The sequence below is a fragment of the Amblyraja radiata genome, chromosome 37 (genome assembly GCF_010909765.2).
Source record: "Amblyraja radiata isolate CabotCenter1 chromosome 37, sAmbRad1.1.pri, whole genome shotgun sequence".
NCBI lineage: Eukaryota > Metazoa > Chordata > Chondrichthyes > Rajiformes > Rajidae > Amblyraja > Amblyraja radiata.
In genome coordinates, this window is record NC_045992.1 from 2348837 (window position 1) to 2366645 (window position 17809).

Here is a 17809-nt window from a genome sequence, read left to right on the forward strand (position 1 = left end):
TAGTTATTTATGCTATGACATCGGTTGGAAGCTGCAGACCAAATCTCATTGCGCTTATGTGCAATGACAGTAAAAGATATTATTATTATTATTATTATTAAATATGAGGTGATCGACCCCGAGTCTCTGGCGCTGTAAGGCAGCAACTCTACCGCTGCGCCACCGTGCCACCCACTAGCGATGTAAAATTATGATCATCCAAATAATGAGAGTCACAAATGATCATACTTTATTTAAACTGCATGCTTCCAAACTCAAATACATGAGGGCAACTGCCCACAATCAGTGATGACAACAGGGATACTTTGGCTTGATTTGGTGCCACCTTTTTATGCGGGCTGGTAGCTTCCATCTTCGTGACAACATCCATGCCATCTATCACCGAACCAAACACAACATGCTTGTCATCTAACCTGTAACACAAAGCAGCTGATATCATTTGCCTCCAATATTATCGATAAATAACTGCAAAATATTGATTTTTCAAATTGGCAGCTTACCATGCAGTTTTCTTGGTGCAGAGAAAGAACTGGGAACCATTTGTGTTTTGTCCAGAATTGGCTATGGACAGGATACCTGCAATGTGAAGATGGCAAATGTGCTCAGATTGTCTTTGACGGCGAGATATTAAAATGTAGATAGAAGCAGGCAAGAGCAGAGGGGAATCTCAAGGGGGGAAGTGAGGAAGTAGTACAGAGGTCAGTAAAACAGTTCAGTTCCTGTCACGTGTACCGAGGTACAGTGAAAAGCTTTTGTTGTGTGCTAACCAGTCAGCAGAAAGACAATACACGATTCCAATTCAGCCACTTACAGAGTATAGATACATGATGAGGTGGGACCTGTACAGAAAGGATGGGTTGCACTTAAACCCGAGGGGGACCAATATCCTGGCGGGGAAATTTGCAAAGGCTACTGGGGAGACTTTAAACTAGAATGGTTGGGGCGAGGGACTCAAATAGAGAAAGCTAGTAGACAGAATGGGAGGCAGGAAGCAGAAAAGGGAAGCACTCGGACACAAGAGGAGAAAGAAAAAAAAGGAAATAAACAGAGAATAAGAGACGGGGGGTTTCTTAAATGTACATATTTTAATGCTAGGAGCATTGTAAGAAAGGCGGATGAGCTTAGAGTCTGGATAGACACCTGGAAGTATGATGTTGTGGCGATCAGTGAAACATGGTTGCAGGAGGGCTGTGATTAGAAACTAAATATTCCAGGATTTCGTTGCTTCCGGTGTGATAGAATTGGAGGGGCAAGAGGTGGAGGTGTTGCTTTGCTAGTCAGGGAAGATATTACAGCAGTGCTTTGGCAGGATAGATTGGAGGGCTCATCTAGGGAGGCTATTTGGGTGGAACTGAGAAGAGGGAAAGGTGTAGCAACACTTATAGGGGTGTATTATAGACCGCCAAATGGGGATCGAGAATTGGAAGAGCAAATATGTAAGGAGATAGCAGATATTAGTAGTAAGCACAAGGTAGTGGTTGTGGGAGATTTCAACTTTCCACACATAGACTGGGAAACACATTCTGTAAATGGGCTGGATGGTTTGGAGTTTGTAAAATGTGTGCAGGATAGTTTTTTGCAGCAATACATAGAGGTACCTACTAGAGGAGGGGCAGTGTTGGACCTCCTGTTAGGAAATGAGACGGGACAGGTGGCGGAGGTATGCGTTGGGGAGCACTTCGGGTCCAGTGATCACAATACCATTAGTTTCAATATAATTATGGAGAGGGTCAGAACTGGACCTAGGGTTGAGATTTTTGATTGGAGAAAGGCTAACTTTGATGAGATGCGAAATGATTTAAAAGGAGTGAACTGGGACATTTTGTTTTATGGGAAGGATGTAGAAGAGAAATGGAGGACATTTAAAGGGGACATTTTAAGAGTACAGAATCTTTATGTTCCTGTTCGGTTGAAAGGAAAGTAAAAATTGGAAAGAGCCCTGGTTTTCAAGGGAAATTGGACATCTTGTTCGGAAAAAGAGGGAGATCTACAATAATTATAGGCAGCATGGAGTAAATGAGGTGCTTGAGGAGTATAAGGAATGTAAAAAGAATCTTAAGAAAGAAATTAGAAAAGCTAAAAGAAGACATGAGATTGCTTTGGCAAGTAAGGTGAAAGTAAATCCAAAGTGTTTCTACAGCTATATTAATAGCAAAAGGATAACGAGGGATAAAATTGGTCCATTGGAGAGACAGAGTGGACAGCTATCTGCAGAGCCAAAAGAGATGGGGGAGATATTGAACAATTTATTTTCTTCGGTATTCACCAAGGAGAAGGATATTGAATTATGTGAGGTAAGGGAAACTAGTAGAGTAGCTATGGATACTATGAGTATCAAAGTAAAAGAAGTACTGACACTTTTGAAAAATATAAAAGTGGATAAGTCTCCAGGTCCTGACAGGATATTCCCTAGGACATTGAGGGAAGTTAGTGTAGAAATAGCCGGGGCTATGACAGAAATATTTCAAATGTCATTAGAAACGGGAATAGTCCCCGAGGATTGGCGTACTGCGCATGTTGTTCCATTGTTTAAAAAGGGTTCTAAGAGTAAACCTAGCAATTATAGGCCTGTTAGTTTGACTTCAGTGGTGGGCAAATTAATGGAAAAGATACTTAGAGATAATATATATAAGCATCTGGATAAACAGGGTCTGACTAGGAACAGTCAGCATGGATTTGTGCCTGGAAGGTCATGTTTGACTAATCTTCTTGAATTTTTTGAAGAGGTTACTAGGGAAATTGACGAGGGTAAAGCAGTGGATGTTGTCTATATGGACTTTAGTAAGGTCTTTGACAAGGTTCCTCATGGAAGGTTGGTTAAGAAGGTTCAACTGTTGGGTATAAATGCAGGAGTAGCAAGATGGATTCAACAGTGGCTGAATGGGAGAAGCCAGAGGGTAATGGTGGATGGCTGTTTGTCATGTTGGAGGCAGGTGACTAGTGGGGTGCCTCAGTGATCGGATTTGGGTCCACTGTTGTTTGTCATGTACATCAATGATCTGGATGAAGGTGTGGTAAATTGGATTAGTAAGTATGCAGATGATACCAAGATAGGGGGTGTTGTGGATAATGAAGAGGATTTCCAAAGTCTACAGAGTGATTTAGGCCATTTGGAAGAATGGACTGAAAGATGGCAGATGGAGTTTAATGCTGATAAATGTGAGGTGCTACACCTTGGCAGGACAAATCAAAATAGGACGTACATGGTAAATGGTAGGGAATTGAAGAATACAGTTGAACAGAGGGATCTGGGAATAACCGTGCATAGTTCCTTGAAGGTGGAATCGCATATAGATAGGGTGGTAAAGAAAGCTTTTGGTATGCTAGCCTTTATAAATCAGAGCATTGAGTATAGAAGCTGGGATGTAATGTTAAAATTGTACAAGGCATTGGTGAGACCAAATCTGGAGTATGGTGTACAATTTTGGTCGCCCAATTATAGGAAGGATGTCAACAAAATAGAGAGAGTACAGAGGAGATTTACTAGAATGTTGCCTGGGTTTCAACAACTAAGTTACAGAGAAAGGTTGAATAAGTTAGGTCTTTATTCTCTGGAGCGCAGAAGGTTAAGGGGGGACTTGATAGAGGTCTTTAAAATGATGAGAGGGATAGACAGAGTTGATGTGGACAAGCTTTTCCCTTTGAGAATAGGGAAGATTCAAACAAGAGGACATGACTTGAGAATTAAGGGACAGAAGTTTAGGGGTAACATGAGGGGGAACTTCTTTACTCAGAGAGTGGTAGCGGTGTGGAATGAGCTTCCAGTGGAAGTGGTGGAGGCAGGTTCGTTGGTATCATTTAAAAATAAATTGGATAGGCATATGGATGAGAAGGGAATGGAGGGTTATGGTATGAGTGCAGGCAGGTGGGACTAAGGGTAAAAAGTTGTTCGGCACGGACTTGTAGGGCCGAGATGGCCTGTTTCCGTGCTGTAATTGTTATATGGTTATATGGTTATATGGTTATGAGGGAATAATGTTTAGTGCAAGGCAAAGTTATCAAGGATAGTCCGAGGGTCACCAAAAAAGGTAGATAGTAATTCAGCACCGCTCTCTGGTTGTGAAAACCAGCAAAAACTGAACAAAGACACAAATGTATAAATGAAAACCAAAAACATAACAGCCAATGCCCCTTTCCCCCCAAATGACACAAGAGGCTGCAGATGCCAGAAACTTAAACAAGACACAAAATGCAGGATGAACTCAGTGGGTCAGAGAGCATTTACGGACGGAATGGAAAGGCGGCGTTTCAGCTCGGGACCTTTCATCACTTCCTCTTCTGGTCAAACTTTGCAAGAGGCCAATACAGTTCGAAGAGAATCCACTTTACCTGCTCCTGTGTGATTCAGGGTGAAATTCTCATCAGCAAATGTTTCCCGTAGATGGACTTTCCACCAGTGCCATTATGTGCCGTGAAGTCACCGCCCTGTATGGTTCAAGGTTGAAGGTGCCGTTAGTTGACATGGAACAGCAGAATCAAGAACAACGGTAAGACCTTGAACACCGACTGCTCCTTACCTGGCACATGAATTCATAAATGATCCGGTGAAAAGTCGAGCCCTTGTAACCAAAACCCTTCTCCCCAGTACACAAGGCACGGAAGTTCTCTGCAACAAAACCATTCAGGGTTAGACCACATGTTTAAACGATGGAGACTTTGTTCAACTCAACGCGACAAGCCTGGGACTCACCTGCAGTCTTTGGGACAACATCGGCCCTGAGCTGGAAGAGACAAGAGACACAGAGTCAGAACACCAACCCATGCACAATAATCACTCTGCCACATTACCGCTGTAATTAGTGCAGCACAGTGGCTCACAAGGTCATAAGTGATAGGAACAGAATTAGGCCATTCGGCCCATCAAGTCTACTCCGCCATTCAATCATGGCTGATCTACCTCTCCCTCCTAACCACATTCTCATGCCTTCTCCCCATAACCTGACACCCGTACTAATCAAAGGTGATAGAGCTGCTGCCTCACGGTGCCAGAGACCAGAGTTTGATCTTATTCTCGGGTGCTGTCTATGTGGAGTTTGCACGCATGGGTTTTCTCCGGTTCCTCCCATGTCCCAAAGACATGCAGTTTTGTAGTTTAATTGGCCTCTGTAAATTGCCCCGAGTGTATAGGGAGTGGATGAGAAAGTGGGATAACATAGAAAGTTTCACTTGCCAGGCTTTGTCCTGCCCCCACCTCTTCCCTCTTCCCTCCTCCACTACCACAGTCTGAAGAAGAGCCTCGAACCAAAACGTTGGCTATCCATGTTCTGCAGAGATGTCGCCTGACCCGCTGAGTTACTCCAGCACTATGTGGTCTACCTGAAGCAAAGGGCTGATGATCAAGGAGTCATCATCCACCCAATGGCAAACACTGGTGGGTGGGTGACTATGTTTCATCCTGAGAGGCTGCGTAACTGAGGACTCTCCGGTTCACAGCCTGTACCCAAGGATACGCTCAGAGACGGCCATCAAGCTCTGCTGGAAGACCATCAACTCTGTGAAGGATGCTCCTTGGTCTGCATGAAACTTGCTGGTCTCCCAGCAGAGTGAGATGTCCGTCAGGGAATGTTCAGACTGCAGGAATAAATGCTGAGGGAAGCACATGAAACTTGGTGCAGCCAACGCCAAGGCTCTGTCCTTCTGCTGTTGGATATTGAGGGGCAGAGTCCAGTGGGGGCACACCTCAAACAAGGGAAGGGATATCACCAAAGAGGCCACGAGAAAGGCAACAGTTTCATTGTCACAAAATCTGCAACATTGATTCCAAAGACCAACACTCAAAACGTATGAACATGTAGAAACAAGGAACTGCAGATGCTGCTTAATACATACAAGGACACAAAGTGCTGGAGTAACTCAGCTGGACAGGCAGCATCTCTGGAGAGAAGGAATAGGTGATGTTTGGTGTCGAGACCCTTCTTCAGACTGATCCTTTACCTGGCCACATGGTGGAGCCGTTGTTCTTCAATGGCCTAGGCTGCAAGTTGTCAAACTCCCGCAAGTGTTGCAACTCCACCCTCAAGCCCAGCCCTGCTTTGGACAAACGTTTCCGCATTCTTCCATGCAGCTACAAGCGTAGCAAAATAAAAAAATTTCCCCCAATGAAGATAAGGCACAAAATGGTGCAGTAACTCAGAGGGACAGGCAGCATCTCTGGAGAGAAGGGATGGGTGGCGTGTTGAGACCAGTCTTCAGACCCAAATTCTTCCATTGTATATCTATTGCATCCGCTGCTCTAGATGTCAGCAGATCTATATCGGTGAGACCAAGCGGAGGTTGGGCGATCGTTTCGCCGAACACCTCCGCTCGGTCCGCAATAACCAACCTGACCTCCCGGTGGCTCAGCACTTCAACTCCCCCTCCCACTCCATCTCCGACCTCTCTGCCCTGGGTCTCCTCCATTGCCAGAGTGAGCAACAGCGGAAATTGGAGGAACAGCACCTCGTATTCCGCTTGGGGAGTCTGCATCCTGGGGGCATGAACATCGAATTCTCCCAATTTTGTTAGTCCTTGCTGTCTCCTCCCCTTCCTCAGTCCCCCTGCTGTCTCCTCCCATCCCCCAGCCTTCGAGCTCCTCCTCCTTTTTCCTTTCCTGTCCCCGTCCCCGCCCCCCCCACCCCCGATCAGTCTTAAGAAGGGGTTCGGCCCGAAACGTTGCCTATTTCCTTTGCTCCATAGATGCTGCTGCACCCGCTGAGTTTCTCCAGCTTTTTTGTGTACCTTCTTCCATTGTATAGTTGAGCTATTTTTCTTTAAATGCTCCCCATTCTTTTCCTGTGCTGTTTTTTTTTTTTAAAGCTGTTGGCGGGTTTTTTTTGGGGGGTTGGGGGGAACGATTTACACCCCTTTTACTTACCTCCATCATAATGCGGCCCGCATTCGTGCAATCAATGGAAATGTACATAAACACGTTGGGGTTTTTGCCCGCCATGGTTCTGCAGCTTCACGGTTGCGAGACGATCGCGAGTGGGATGGTCTGCACCGCCTTTCCGACACAGCAGGAAGTGTTGCGCTGAGCGCTGCAACATTTTAGCCAGTTGCCAACAATCTGCGTCTGGAGAAGGCGGATCCCAGATCACATCGTCAATCACACATCATTCGCCCGGCCATTCGCTGCAACCGAGACAAGTCAAATCAAGTCAAGTCACTTTTATTTCTATAGCACATTTAAAAAACAACTCTCGTTGGCCAAAGTGCTTTACATTGGTGGAGGTACTAACGTTAGACAACATTGGTTCATAGATTAAGTACATACATCACTACATACATGTAGCCCTCCCTCAGAGGACGTCAAGAAAGGCTTGGGAGTAAAGATGAGTTTTAAGTCTCGACTTAAAGGAGTCGATGGAGGGGGCAGTTCTGATGGGAAGGGGGATGATGCTGTTCCACAGTCTAGGAGCTGCAACCGCAAAGGCACGGTCGGTCGCCCCTGAGCTTATGCCTAGACCGCGGGATGTTCTGTAACCCCAAGTCGGCCGATCTGAGGGACCTGGAGGTGGAGTGGTGGGTAAGCAGACTTTTGATGTAGGTGGGGGCAAGCCCGTTAAGGGCTTTGTAGACATAAAGGAGGATCTTGAAATTTATTCGGAACCGCACAGGGAGCCAGTGGAGAGAGGCCAGGATCGGGGTGATGTGGTCCCTTTTTCGGGTGCCCGTCAGGAGTGTCGCTGCTGGGTTTTGGACCAGTTGCAGGCGGGACAGGGAAGATTGGCTGATGCCAGTGTAGAGGGAGTTGCAGTAATCTAGGCAGGAGGAGATAAATGTGTGGATGATCTTTTCGAGGTCATCAAACTGGAGGAATTGTTCTATTTTAGCTATCGTCCGAAGCTGGAAGAAATGAGGGCGGAAATCAAAGCAAAACAAAACCCCTTGCATGTGAAAGGACTTCATCTAGTTGATTCCTTTGAACAAGGCCACGTTTTTGATACATCAGACTGTGCAATGAACAGCGCAAGGGAAGTACCAAGGGTGCAAGTCTGCTGACACTTAAAATATATATTTTAATAAATGCTAGAAAATCAGTGGCTCTGGCTCGATCAGCTGATCTTTTTTTTCTATACAAACATTATCAGCATCTGCAGGTCTTTTTTTTTTTTAAAGAAACATATTTTAAATAAATTCAATTTCAATTCATGTCGTTGAATCATTGGAAAAGACCAGGCATAAAACAATTTAAAGCATAACTTGTTCCAATCCTCGTGGGCTGTAGTATTGAGAAACAAGGAGCTGCAGAGTTGCTGATACAGAAAAAGACACAGTGCTGGAGTGCAGGGGGGTCTGTCTCCCCATTATATCTTCCGTTTTTGTCATATCATATAGTATTAATTGAAAACATAAGATTACTCCCATATTAATGAAGTATTTTAAGATCAGAATATTCTCAGAATATCATGTACATAAGTGTCAGGAGCAGAATTATGCCATTCGGCCCATTGAGTCTTCTCCGTTATGCAATCATGGCTGATCGATCTTATCCTAACCCCATTCTCCTGCCTTCTCCCCATAACTGCCTGACACCAGTACTAATTAAAGCTAGTGCATTGGTAAGTCCTGCTGAGCAGGTAACAGAATGCCAGTGATTCAGGGAATTAGGTGAGTATTTAATACTAGATGAGTAATATCTAAATACTTTTTGATAAAAGATTAATGAAAGCCATCTGTGTGAACTGCTAACTCAAGGCAACATTTAACATCTGAATTCTCTCATTACAATTATTTTATGACCACACTTCACTAGAAAGTCTTAAATAGAACATGAATGGCAGTTTGTAAATTGAAGTATTTGTGTTCAAGTTTGTACCCAATAGTTCAGAGAAATTGGGCAGCACTGAGTTGGATAGAGCTCTTAGTGGTGCAGTTGGTAGATGTGCTGTCCCACAGAAACCTGGGTCCATCCTCACCTTGCCTGCGGTCTCCTAATTTGAGGAAGGACATTCTTGCTATTGAGGGAGTGCAGCGTAGGTTACCAGGTTAATTCCCGGGATGGCGGGACTGTCACATGATGAAAGAATGGAGCGGCTGGGCTTGTATTCGCTGAAATTTAGAAGGATAAGAGGGGGTCTTATAGAAACATGTAAAATTATTAAGGGATTGGACCCGCTAGATGCTGGAAACATGTTCCTGATGTTGGGGGAGTCCAGAATCAGGGGCCACAGTTTAAGAATAAGGGGTAGGCTATTTAGAACCGAGAAGAGGAAAAGCTTTTTCACCCAGAGGTTTGTGAATCTGTGGAATTCTCTACCTCAACAGTGGAGACCGATTTACTGGATGCATTCAAAAGAGAGTTGGATAGAGCTCTTAGTGCAAGTGGAATCGAGGCATATGGGAAGAAGGCAGGAACGGGGTACTGTTTGTGGATGATCAGCCATGATCATATTGAATGGTGATGCTGGCTCAGAGGGACGAATGGCCTACTCCTGCACCTATTGTCTCTATGTGGAGTTTGCATGTACTCGCTGTGACCCTGTGTTTCCCCTTGGTGCACCAGTTTCCTCTCACATCTCGAGGGCGTAAGGGTTGGTGGGTTAACTGGCCTCTAGACAATTGCATTGAATGTGCTGGTGAGCGCTGGAATCTGGAGGGAGTTGATGAGAATGTGGGGAGAATAAAAAATGGGATAAATGTTTAATGCATGTAGTTTGTTGATGGTCGGCAGGTTGCGGTGCCTGTTTGTGCTATATCTGTCCAGAATTCGAGAAGAAATGGCTGTACTTGGTAATAAGGTTCACCAGGTAAGGTGGACACGTTGGAGTAACTTCCAGCTCTCTCAGGTTTAGTTGGTTTAGAGATACAGCGTGAAAACAGGCCCTTCGACCTACCGATTCCGCGCTGTCCAGCGATCTCGGCACACCAACATGATCCTACGCACACTTGGGGCAAATTGCAATTATACATAGCCAATTAACCAACAAACCATTACATATTTGGAGTGTGGGGGCAAACCGGAGATAGCCCATGAACGTACAAACTCCATACAGACAGCGCCCGTAGTCAGGATCGACCCCGAGTCTCTGGCGCTGTAAGGCAGCAACTCTACCGCTGCGCCACCGTGCCACCCACTAGCGATGTAAAATGATGATCATCCAAATAATGCGAGTCACAAATGATCATACTTTATTTGAACTGCATGCTTCCAAACGCAAATACATTAGGGCAACTGTCCACAATCAGTGATGACAACAGGGACAGATTTCTTCGATTTGGTGCCACCTTTTTCTGACGGCTTGCTGGTATCTTCCATCTTCCTGACAACATCCATGCCATCTACCACCTTTCCAAACACAACATGCTTGTCATCTAACCTGTAACACAAAGCAGGTGATATCATTTACCTCCAATATTATCGGTAAATAACTGCAAAATATAGATTTGTTTTTAAATTGGCCGCTTACCAATCAGTTTGCTTGGTGCAGAGAAAGAACTGGGAACCATTTGTGTTTTCTCCAGAATTGGCCATGGATAGGATACCTGCAATGTGAAGATGGCAAATGTGCTCAGGTTTTCTTTTTTGACAGCGAGATATTAAAATGTAGATAGAAGCAGGCAAGAGCAGAGGGGAATCTCAAGGGGGGAGGTGAGGAAGTAGTACAGAGGTCAGTAAAACAGTTCAGTTCCTGTCACGTGTACTGAGGTACAGTGAAAAGCTTTTGATGTGTGCTAACCAGTCAGCAGAAAGACAACACATGATTACAATTCAGCCACTTACAGAGTATAGATACATGATAAGGGAATAATGTTTAGTGCAAGGCAAAGTTATCAAGGATAGTCCGAGGGTCACCAAAAAGGTAGGTAGTAATTCAGCACCGCTCTCTGGTTGTGAAAACCAGCAAATACTGAACAATGACACAAATGTATAAATCAAAACCAAAAACATAACAGCCAATGCCCCTTTCCCCCCAAATGACACAAGAGGCTGCAGATGCCAGAAACTTAAACAAGACACAAAATGCAGGATGAACTCAGTGGGTCAGAGAGCATTTACGGACGGAACAGAAAGGCAACATCACTTCCTCTTCTGGGCAAACTTTACAAGAGGCCAATGCAGTTCGAACAGAATCCACTCTACCTGCTCCTGTGTGCTTCAGCTTGAAATTCTCATCATCAAATTTGTTCCCGTAGATGGACTTTCCACCAGTGCCATTATGTGCCGTGAAGTCACCGCCCTGTATGGTTCAAGTTTGAAGGTGCCGTTAGTTGACATGGAACAGCAGAATCAAGAACATCGGTATAACTTATGGTTGGCGGCGCGACTCACCCGTTGCAGCGGCCCCTACAGCCTGTCTGTCTTTTTTTTATTTTTTGTCTAGTTAAATGTAGTGTTTGGTGTTTTTTAATACTGGTTTTAAATGTGTATATGTGGAGGGAGGGGGAAACTGTTTAAAATCTCTTCCCTGTCCGGGAGACCCGACCTTTTCCCTGTCGGGTCTCCCTTGTCGTTGGGGCCTAGCACCGTGGAGCGGCCTCCAACCTGAACGACCTGGGGGCTCGGGAGACTGCGCTGCGGACTACTCACCATCGTGGGGCTGGCCGGCCTCGGAGCGTGGGGAGCGGTGGTGACTCGCTGCTGCGACTCGACTACTGGGGCTCGGAGGCTCCAGCAACGCAGCCGCAGGTCCGGTGAACTGGGACATCGGGAGCTCACGGGTCCGGGGGGAGAGAGAGACCGCTTCCCGGAGCTCCCGCAACGCGACTTCTCCAGCCCGTGTCGCGGGGTTGGAACGACCCGGAGCGGGGTCATACATCGCCCGGCGCGGCTTCATGGCCGTGGGACATTCCAGCGCCCGCCGGGGTCTCCAACTTCGAGACTTCTAGACCGGGAGCGGGGCCGTAAATCGCCCGGCACGGCCTAAAATGGACGTGGGACTTATCATCGCCCGCCTGGGGCTTCGACATCGGGAGAGACATGGAGAACAGGGGAGAGAAAAGACTTTGCCTTCCATCACAGTGGGTCCACTGTGATGGATGTTTGTGTGAACTAAATTGTGTGTATGTCTAGGAATTGTCTTTGTTTGTATGGCTGTGGAAACAGAATTTCGTTTGAGCCTCACTGAGGCTCAAATGACAATAAATTGTATTGTATTGTATTGTATAACATTAACCACCGACCGCTCCTCACCTGGCACATGAAATCGGGAATGATCCGGTGAAAAGTCGAGTCCTTGTAACCAAAACCCTTCTCCCCAGTACACAAGGCACGGAAGTTCTCTGCAACAAAACCATTCAGGGTTAGACCACATGTTTAAACGATGGAGACTTTGTTCAACTCAACGCGACAAGCCTGGGACTCACCTGCAGTCTTTGGGACAACATCGGCCCTGAGCTGGAAGAGACAAGAAGCACAGAGTCAGAACACCAACCCATGCACAGTAATTACTCTGCCACATTACCGCTGTAATTAGTGCAGCACAGTGGCTCACAAGGTCATAAGTGATAGGAGCAGAATTAGGCCATTCGGCCCATCAAGTCTACTCCGCCCTTCAATCATGGCTGATCTACCTCTCCCTCCTAACCACATTCTCATGCCTTCTCCCCATAACCTGACACCCGTACTAATCAAAGGTGATAGAGCTGCTGCCTCACGGTGCCAGAGACCAGAGTTCGATCTTATTCTCGGGTGCTGTCTATGTGGAGTTTGCACGCATGGGTTTTCTCCAGTTGCCTCCCATATCCCAAAGACATGCAGGTTTGTAGTTTAATTGGCCCCTGTAAATTGCCCCGAGTGTATAGGGAGTGGATGAGAAAGTGGGATAACATGGAAAGTTTCACTTGCCAGGCTTTGTCCTGCCCCCACCTCTTCCCTCTTCCCTCCTCCACTACCACAGTCTGAAGAAGAGCCCCGATCCAAAACATTGTCTATCCATGTTCTGCAGAGATGTCGCCTGACCCGCTGAGTTACTCCAGCACTCTGTGTCTGTCTTCGATTTGAACCATCATCTACTGTTTCTTCCTGCACCCTGAAGAGGTGACGTTTCAGGTCGGGTCCCTTCTGAATACTAATTGTAGGCGGTGGGAAAACAAAGCATGTTTGGCAGACACAGGAGAGAAGGCATTTAACGTGCAGATTGTTGGCAAGCGTGAAGAGTTTTGCATTATATTATTCTGTGCTTGTATGCATAAAGTTTGCTTGTAATGCTTTGTCTTCTTCCCATAAGTGGGACGACTTTCAAGAGAGCTAGATAGGGCTCTTGAAGATAGCGGAGTCAGGGGATATGGGGAGAAGGCAGGAACGGGGTACTGATTGGGGATGATCAGCCATGATCACATTGAATGGCGGTGCTGGCTCGAAGGGCCAAATGGCCTCCTCCTGCACCTATTGTCTATTGGGATGGTTCTCCCCCCCCCACCCACCCCGAGGTCTGTATCCTTTATGGACATAAAATGTTGGAGTAACTCAGCGGGACAGGCAGCATCTCTGGAGTCTGGAGAAGGAATAGGTGTCGAGGCCCTTATTCAGACTGACTGATCCTTTACCTGGCCACATGGTGGAGCCGTTGTTCTTCCATTGGGCAGCCGCGCCTTCAATGACCTAGGCTGCAAGTTGTCAAACTCCCGCAACTGTTGCAGCTCCACCCTCAAGCCCAGCCCTGCTTTGGACAGAAGTTTCCGCCTTCTTCCATGCAGCTTCGGCTTGGCAGCCAGCGCCCACACAACCAACCACAGGGCAACACTTCTCTGTCTAGAGTCCTAGCACCAAACTACCACCCTATTTCCCGCCCAAAGGCCGCCATTATAATGTCCCAGCTCCAATTAAAGATTACTAAACAAAAAACAAACACACAAGCAACTGCAGACGCTGGAACCTTGAGCAAGACACAACGTGCTGGAGGAACTCAGTGGGTCAGGCAGCATCTGTGGGAGGAATGACCAGGAAATGTTTGGGGTAAAAGGTTTCGACCCTTAGAAACATAGAAAAATAGGTGTAGGAGTGGGCCATTCGAGTTAGCATCGACATTCAATATGATCATGGCTGATCCTCTAAAATCAGTTCCTGCTTTTACCCCCATATCCCTCGATTCCTTATACCGAAGAGCTAAATCTAACTCCCTCTTGAAAACTTCATCTGGAGTTTGAGGAAAGGTCCCAACATGAAACATCGCCTAGTTCCACCACAGACGCTGCCTGACCCCCCTGAGTTCCTCCAGCACTTTGTACTTTACTCCAGTTTCCGTCCTCTGCAGTTTCCCGTTTCTCGCAGAAATTCACCAGTTGATCGATTTCACAAAAACAAAACTTCGCCCTCGACTGTGTAACGCGTCTCTGACACTAATCGCCGAACTGATTCCACTGCATGGCTTGGCTACAATTATTAAACATTTTCGATACCACACCGGACGTTGTTGCTCATTTACAAGCGTAACAAAGTACGTTTCCCCCCCCCCCCCCCCCTCAATGAAGATGAAACACAAAAAAGCTGGAGTAACTCAGCAAGACAGGCAGCATCTCAAGCAGAGAGAATGGATGGGTCGAGACCTTCTTCAGACCCATTTTTTTCCCCTCCATTGTATAGTTGAGTTTTGCTTTCATGTTCGCTATTCTTTTCCTGTGCTGTTTTTTTTTTTTTTTAACTGTTGGCGTTATTTTTTTTTGGGGGGGGGGGTGAGATGGTTTCCTGCCCTTTCACTTACCTCCATTACAATGCGGCCAGCGGGCTTGCTATCAATGGAAATGTCCATAAACACGTTGGGGTTTTTGCCCGCCATGGTTCTGCAGCTTCCCAGTTGTGAGACAAACGCGAATGGGATGGTCTGCACCAAAGCTTTGGTCTGCACCGCCTTTCCGACTTTGCAACAGAGCAGGAAGTGTTGCGCTGAGCGCTGCAACATTTTAGCCAGTTGCCAGCAATCTGCGCCTAGAGAAGGCGGATTCCAATTGCAACGAGTTGCGACTGAGATCCCAGATCACGCCGTCGATCACACATCCTCGCCCGGCCATTCGCTGCCTCTCCTTCCGTGTTCCCATTGCAACCGAGAGATGAGGGCGGAAATCAAAGCGAAAAGAACCCCTTGCATGCGAAAGGACTTCATCTTGTTGATTCCCTTGAACAAGGCCACGTTTTTGATACATTAAACTGTGCAATGAACAGCGCAAGAGAAATACCAAGGGTGCAAGTCTGCTGACACTTAAAATATATATTTTCAATGAATGCAAGAAAATCAGTGGCTCTGGCTCTAACATTTTTGTGGGTTTTAAAAAAAAAAAAGATTTCCAGCGTCTGCAGTTTTTTTAAAAACGATTTAAAAATAAATTCACAGCTCAATTTCAATTGATGGCGTGAAATTACTGGAAAAGCCCAGGTATAAAACAATTGAAAGCATAACTTACTCCAATCCCTACGGGCTGTAGTATTGAGAAACAAGGAACTGCAGAGTTGCTGTTTTACAGAAAAAGACACAAAGTGCTGGAGTGCAGAGAGGGGGTCTATCTCCCCATATCTTATTTTTCTCGTACCATATAGTATTAGACAATAGACAATAGGTACAGGAGTAGGCCATTCGGCCCTTCGAGCCAGCACCGCCATTCAATGTGATCATGGCTGATCATCCCCAATCAGTGCCCCGTTCCTGCCTTCTCCCCATATCCCCTGACTCCGCTATTTTTAGGAGCCCTATCTAGCTCTCTCTTGAAAGCATCCAGAGAACCGGCCTCCACCGCCCTCTGAGACAGAGAATTCCACAGACTCACCACTCTCTGTGAGAAAAAGTGTTTCCTCGTCTCCGTTCAAAATGGCTTACTCCTTATTCTTAAACTGTGGCCCCTGGTTCTGGACTCCCCCAACGTTGGGAACATGTTTCCTGCCTCTAGCGTGTCCACACGCTTAATAATCTTATATGTTTCAATGAGATCCCCTCTAATCCGTAATGTATTAATTAAAAACAAGATTACTACCATATTAATAAAGTATGTAAAAATCAGAGCATTCTCAGAATATCATAAGTTCATTTGTGTTAGGAGCAGATTTAGGCCATTCGGCCCATCAAGTCTACTCCGCCATTCAATCATGGCTGATCTATCTCTCCCTGCTAACCCCATTCTGCTGCCTTCTCCCCATAACCCCTGACAACCCTACTAATCAAATCTAGTGCAACAGTAGGTTCTGCTGAGGAGGCAACAGAATGTCAGTAATTCAGGGTATTAGGTGTAATGTTAGATTAGTAATATCTAAATACTTTTTTATATAAGATTAATGAAAGCCATCTGCTGTGAACTGGTAACACAAGGCAACATTTAACATCTAGATTCTTTCTTTACAACAATTATTTTATGACCACACTTCACTGGAAAGTCTTAAATAGAACATGAAAGGCACTTTGTAAATTAAAGTATTTCTTTCGAAGTTTGTACCCTATAGTCCAGAGACTGGACAGCTCAGTTGGTAGATGTGCTGTCTCACGGAAACCTGGGTTCAACCCTCACCTCACCCGCTGTCTACGTGGAGTTTGCACGTACTGTGATCGTGAGTTTCCCCTTGGTGCACCAGTTTCCTCTCACATCTCGAGGGCGTAAGGGTTGGTGGGTTAACTGGCCTCTAGACAAATGCATTGAATGTGCTGGTGAGCGCTGGAATCTGGAGGGAATCGATGAGAATCTGGGGAGGATAAAAAATGGGATAAATGTTTTATGAGTGTAAAGAGTTTGTTGATGGTCAGTAAGTTGGGGTGCCTCTTTCTGTGCTATATCTGTCTATAATTCAACAGGAAATGGCTGTACATGGTAATAAGGTTCACCAGGCAAGGTGAAGATGATGGAGTGACTTCTAGGTCTCTAAAGTTCAGTTTAGTTTAGAGATACAGTGTGAAAACAGGCCCATTTGGCACTGAGTCTGCGCTGACCAGCGATCACCCATACACTAGTTCTATCCTACCCACTAGGGACAATTTTTACAGAAACTAATGAATCTAATAACCTGCATTAGCTTGGGGAATGTAGTAGAAAACTGGAGCACCCGGAGAAAATCCACGTGGTCACAGGGAGAACGTGTAAACTCCTTACAGACAGCACCCATAGTCAGGTCTCTGGCACGGCAAGGCTGCAACTCTACCACTGCACAGCTTTGCTTCTCATCTAAAGAGGATGGTTTTATGTACAGAATATTTTTCCAGCCAAATGACCTGTTTTCATCAGGAATACGTTAGTCATTTCTCTTTCTCTGCTTGTTGAAAGGACTCAATTTTCTCAGTAGCTGCGTGGTTGTTCCTCAACAGTTTGCCTGCTGCAAGTGTGACACATAATCCAACTCATTGGGTGAAGCTGCGTTGCACATAAATACTCTGAAGATAAAACCTCGTAAGATTTTCTTAATTGCAGCAACAGAGAGAGAGAGAGAAAGAATAGTGTAAGCTGGAGAGGTGAATAAAGATCAGAGGTTGATTGGTATAGTAGACACAAAAAGCTGGAGTAACTCAGCGGGACAGGCAACATCTCTGGACAGAAGGAATGGGTGACGTTTCGGGTCGAGACTCTTCATCAGACTGGTTAGGGATAAGGGAAACGAGAGATATAGGCGATAATGTAGAGAGATGAAGATGCATGAATTAAAGATATGCAAAAAAGTAACGAAGATAAAGGAATACTGAGTTGGATACTGAGTTGGATGATCAGCCATGATCATATTGAATGGCGGTGCAGGCTCGAAGGGCAGAATGGCCTACTCCTGCACCTATTTTCCATGTTAGCTGTTTGAAGAAGGTTTTCAACCCGAAATGTTGCCTATTTCCTTCGCTCCATAGATGCTGCCTCACCCGCTGAGTTTCTCCAGCATTTTTGTCTACCTTCGATTTTCCAGCATCTGCAGTTCCTTCTTAAACATGGTTGG

At 45.8% G+C, this 17809-nt stretch overlaps 1 protein-coding gene and 1 pseudogene across 2 annotated transcripts; both read right to left on the minus strand.

The window, feature by feature from the left end:
- Nucleotides 1–209: 209 nt before the first annotated feature.
- On the minus strand, nt 210–14840 carry LOC116966557 (annotated as a pseudogene).
- Nucleotides 10088–14855, minus strand: LOC116966555 (peptidyl-prolyl cis-trans isomerase-like). Of its 2 annotated transcripts, XM_033012929.1 has the most exons (6): nt 14622–14855; nt 12286–12316; nt 12113–12201; nt 11063–11159; nt 10389–10464; nt 10088–10298 (listed from the first exon to the last, which is right to left on the minus strand). In XM_033012929.1, the coding sequence occupies exons 1-6, from the start codon at nt 14817–14819 to the stop codon at nt 10145–10147; spliced, it is 645 nt and encodes a 214-aa protein (XP_032868820.1). In that variant the 5' UTR covers nt 14820–14855; the 3' UTR covers nt 10088–10144. The 2 variants fall into 2 exon arrangements, with proteins under 2 accessions (XP_032868820.1, XP_032868821.1); XM_033012930.1 differs by lacking the exons at nt 10088–10298; nt 10389–10464 and adding an exon at nt 10544–10589 and having other exon boundaries at nt 10972–11159.
- Nucleotides 14856–17809: the final 2954 nt, after the last annotated feature.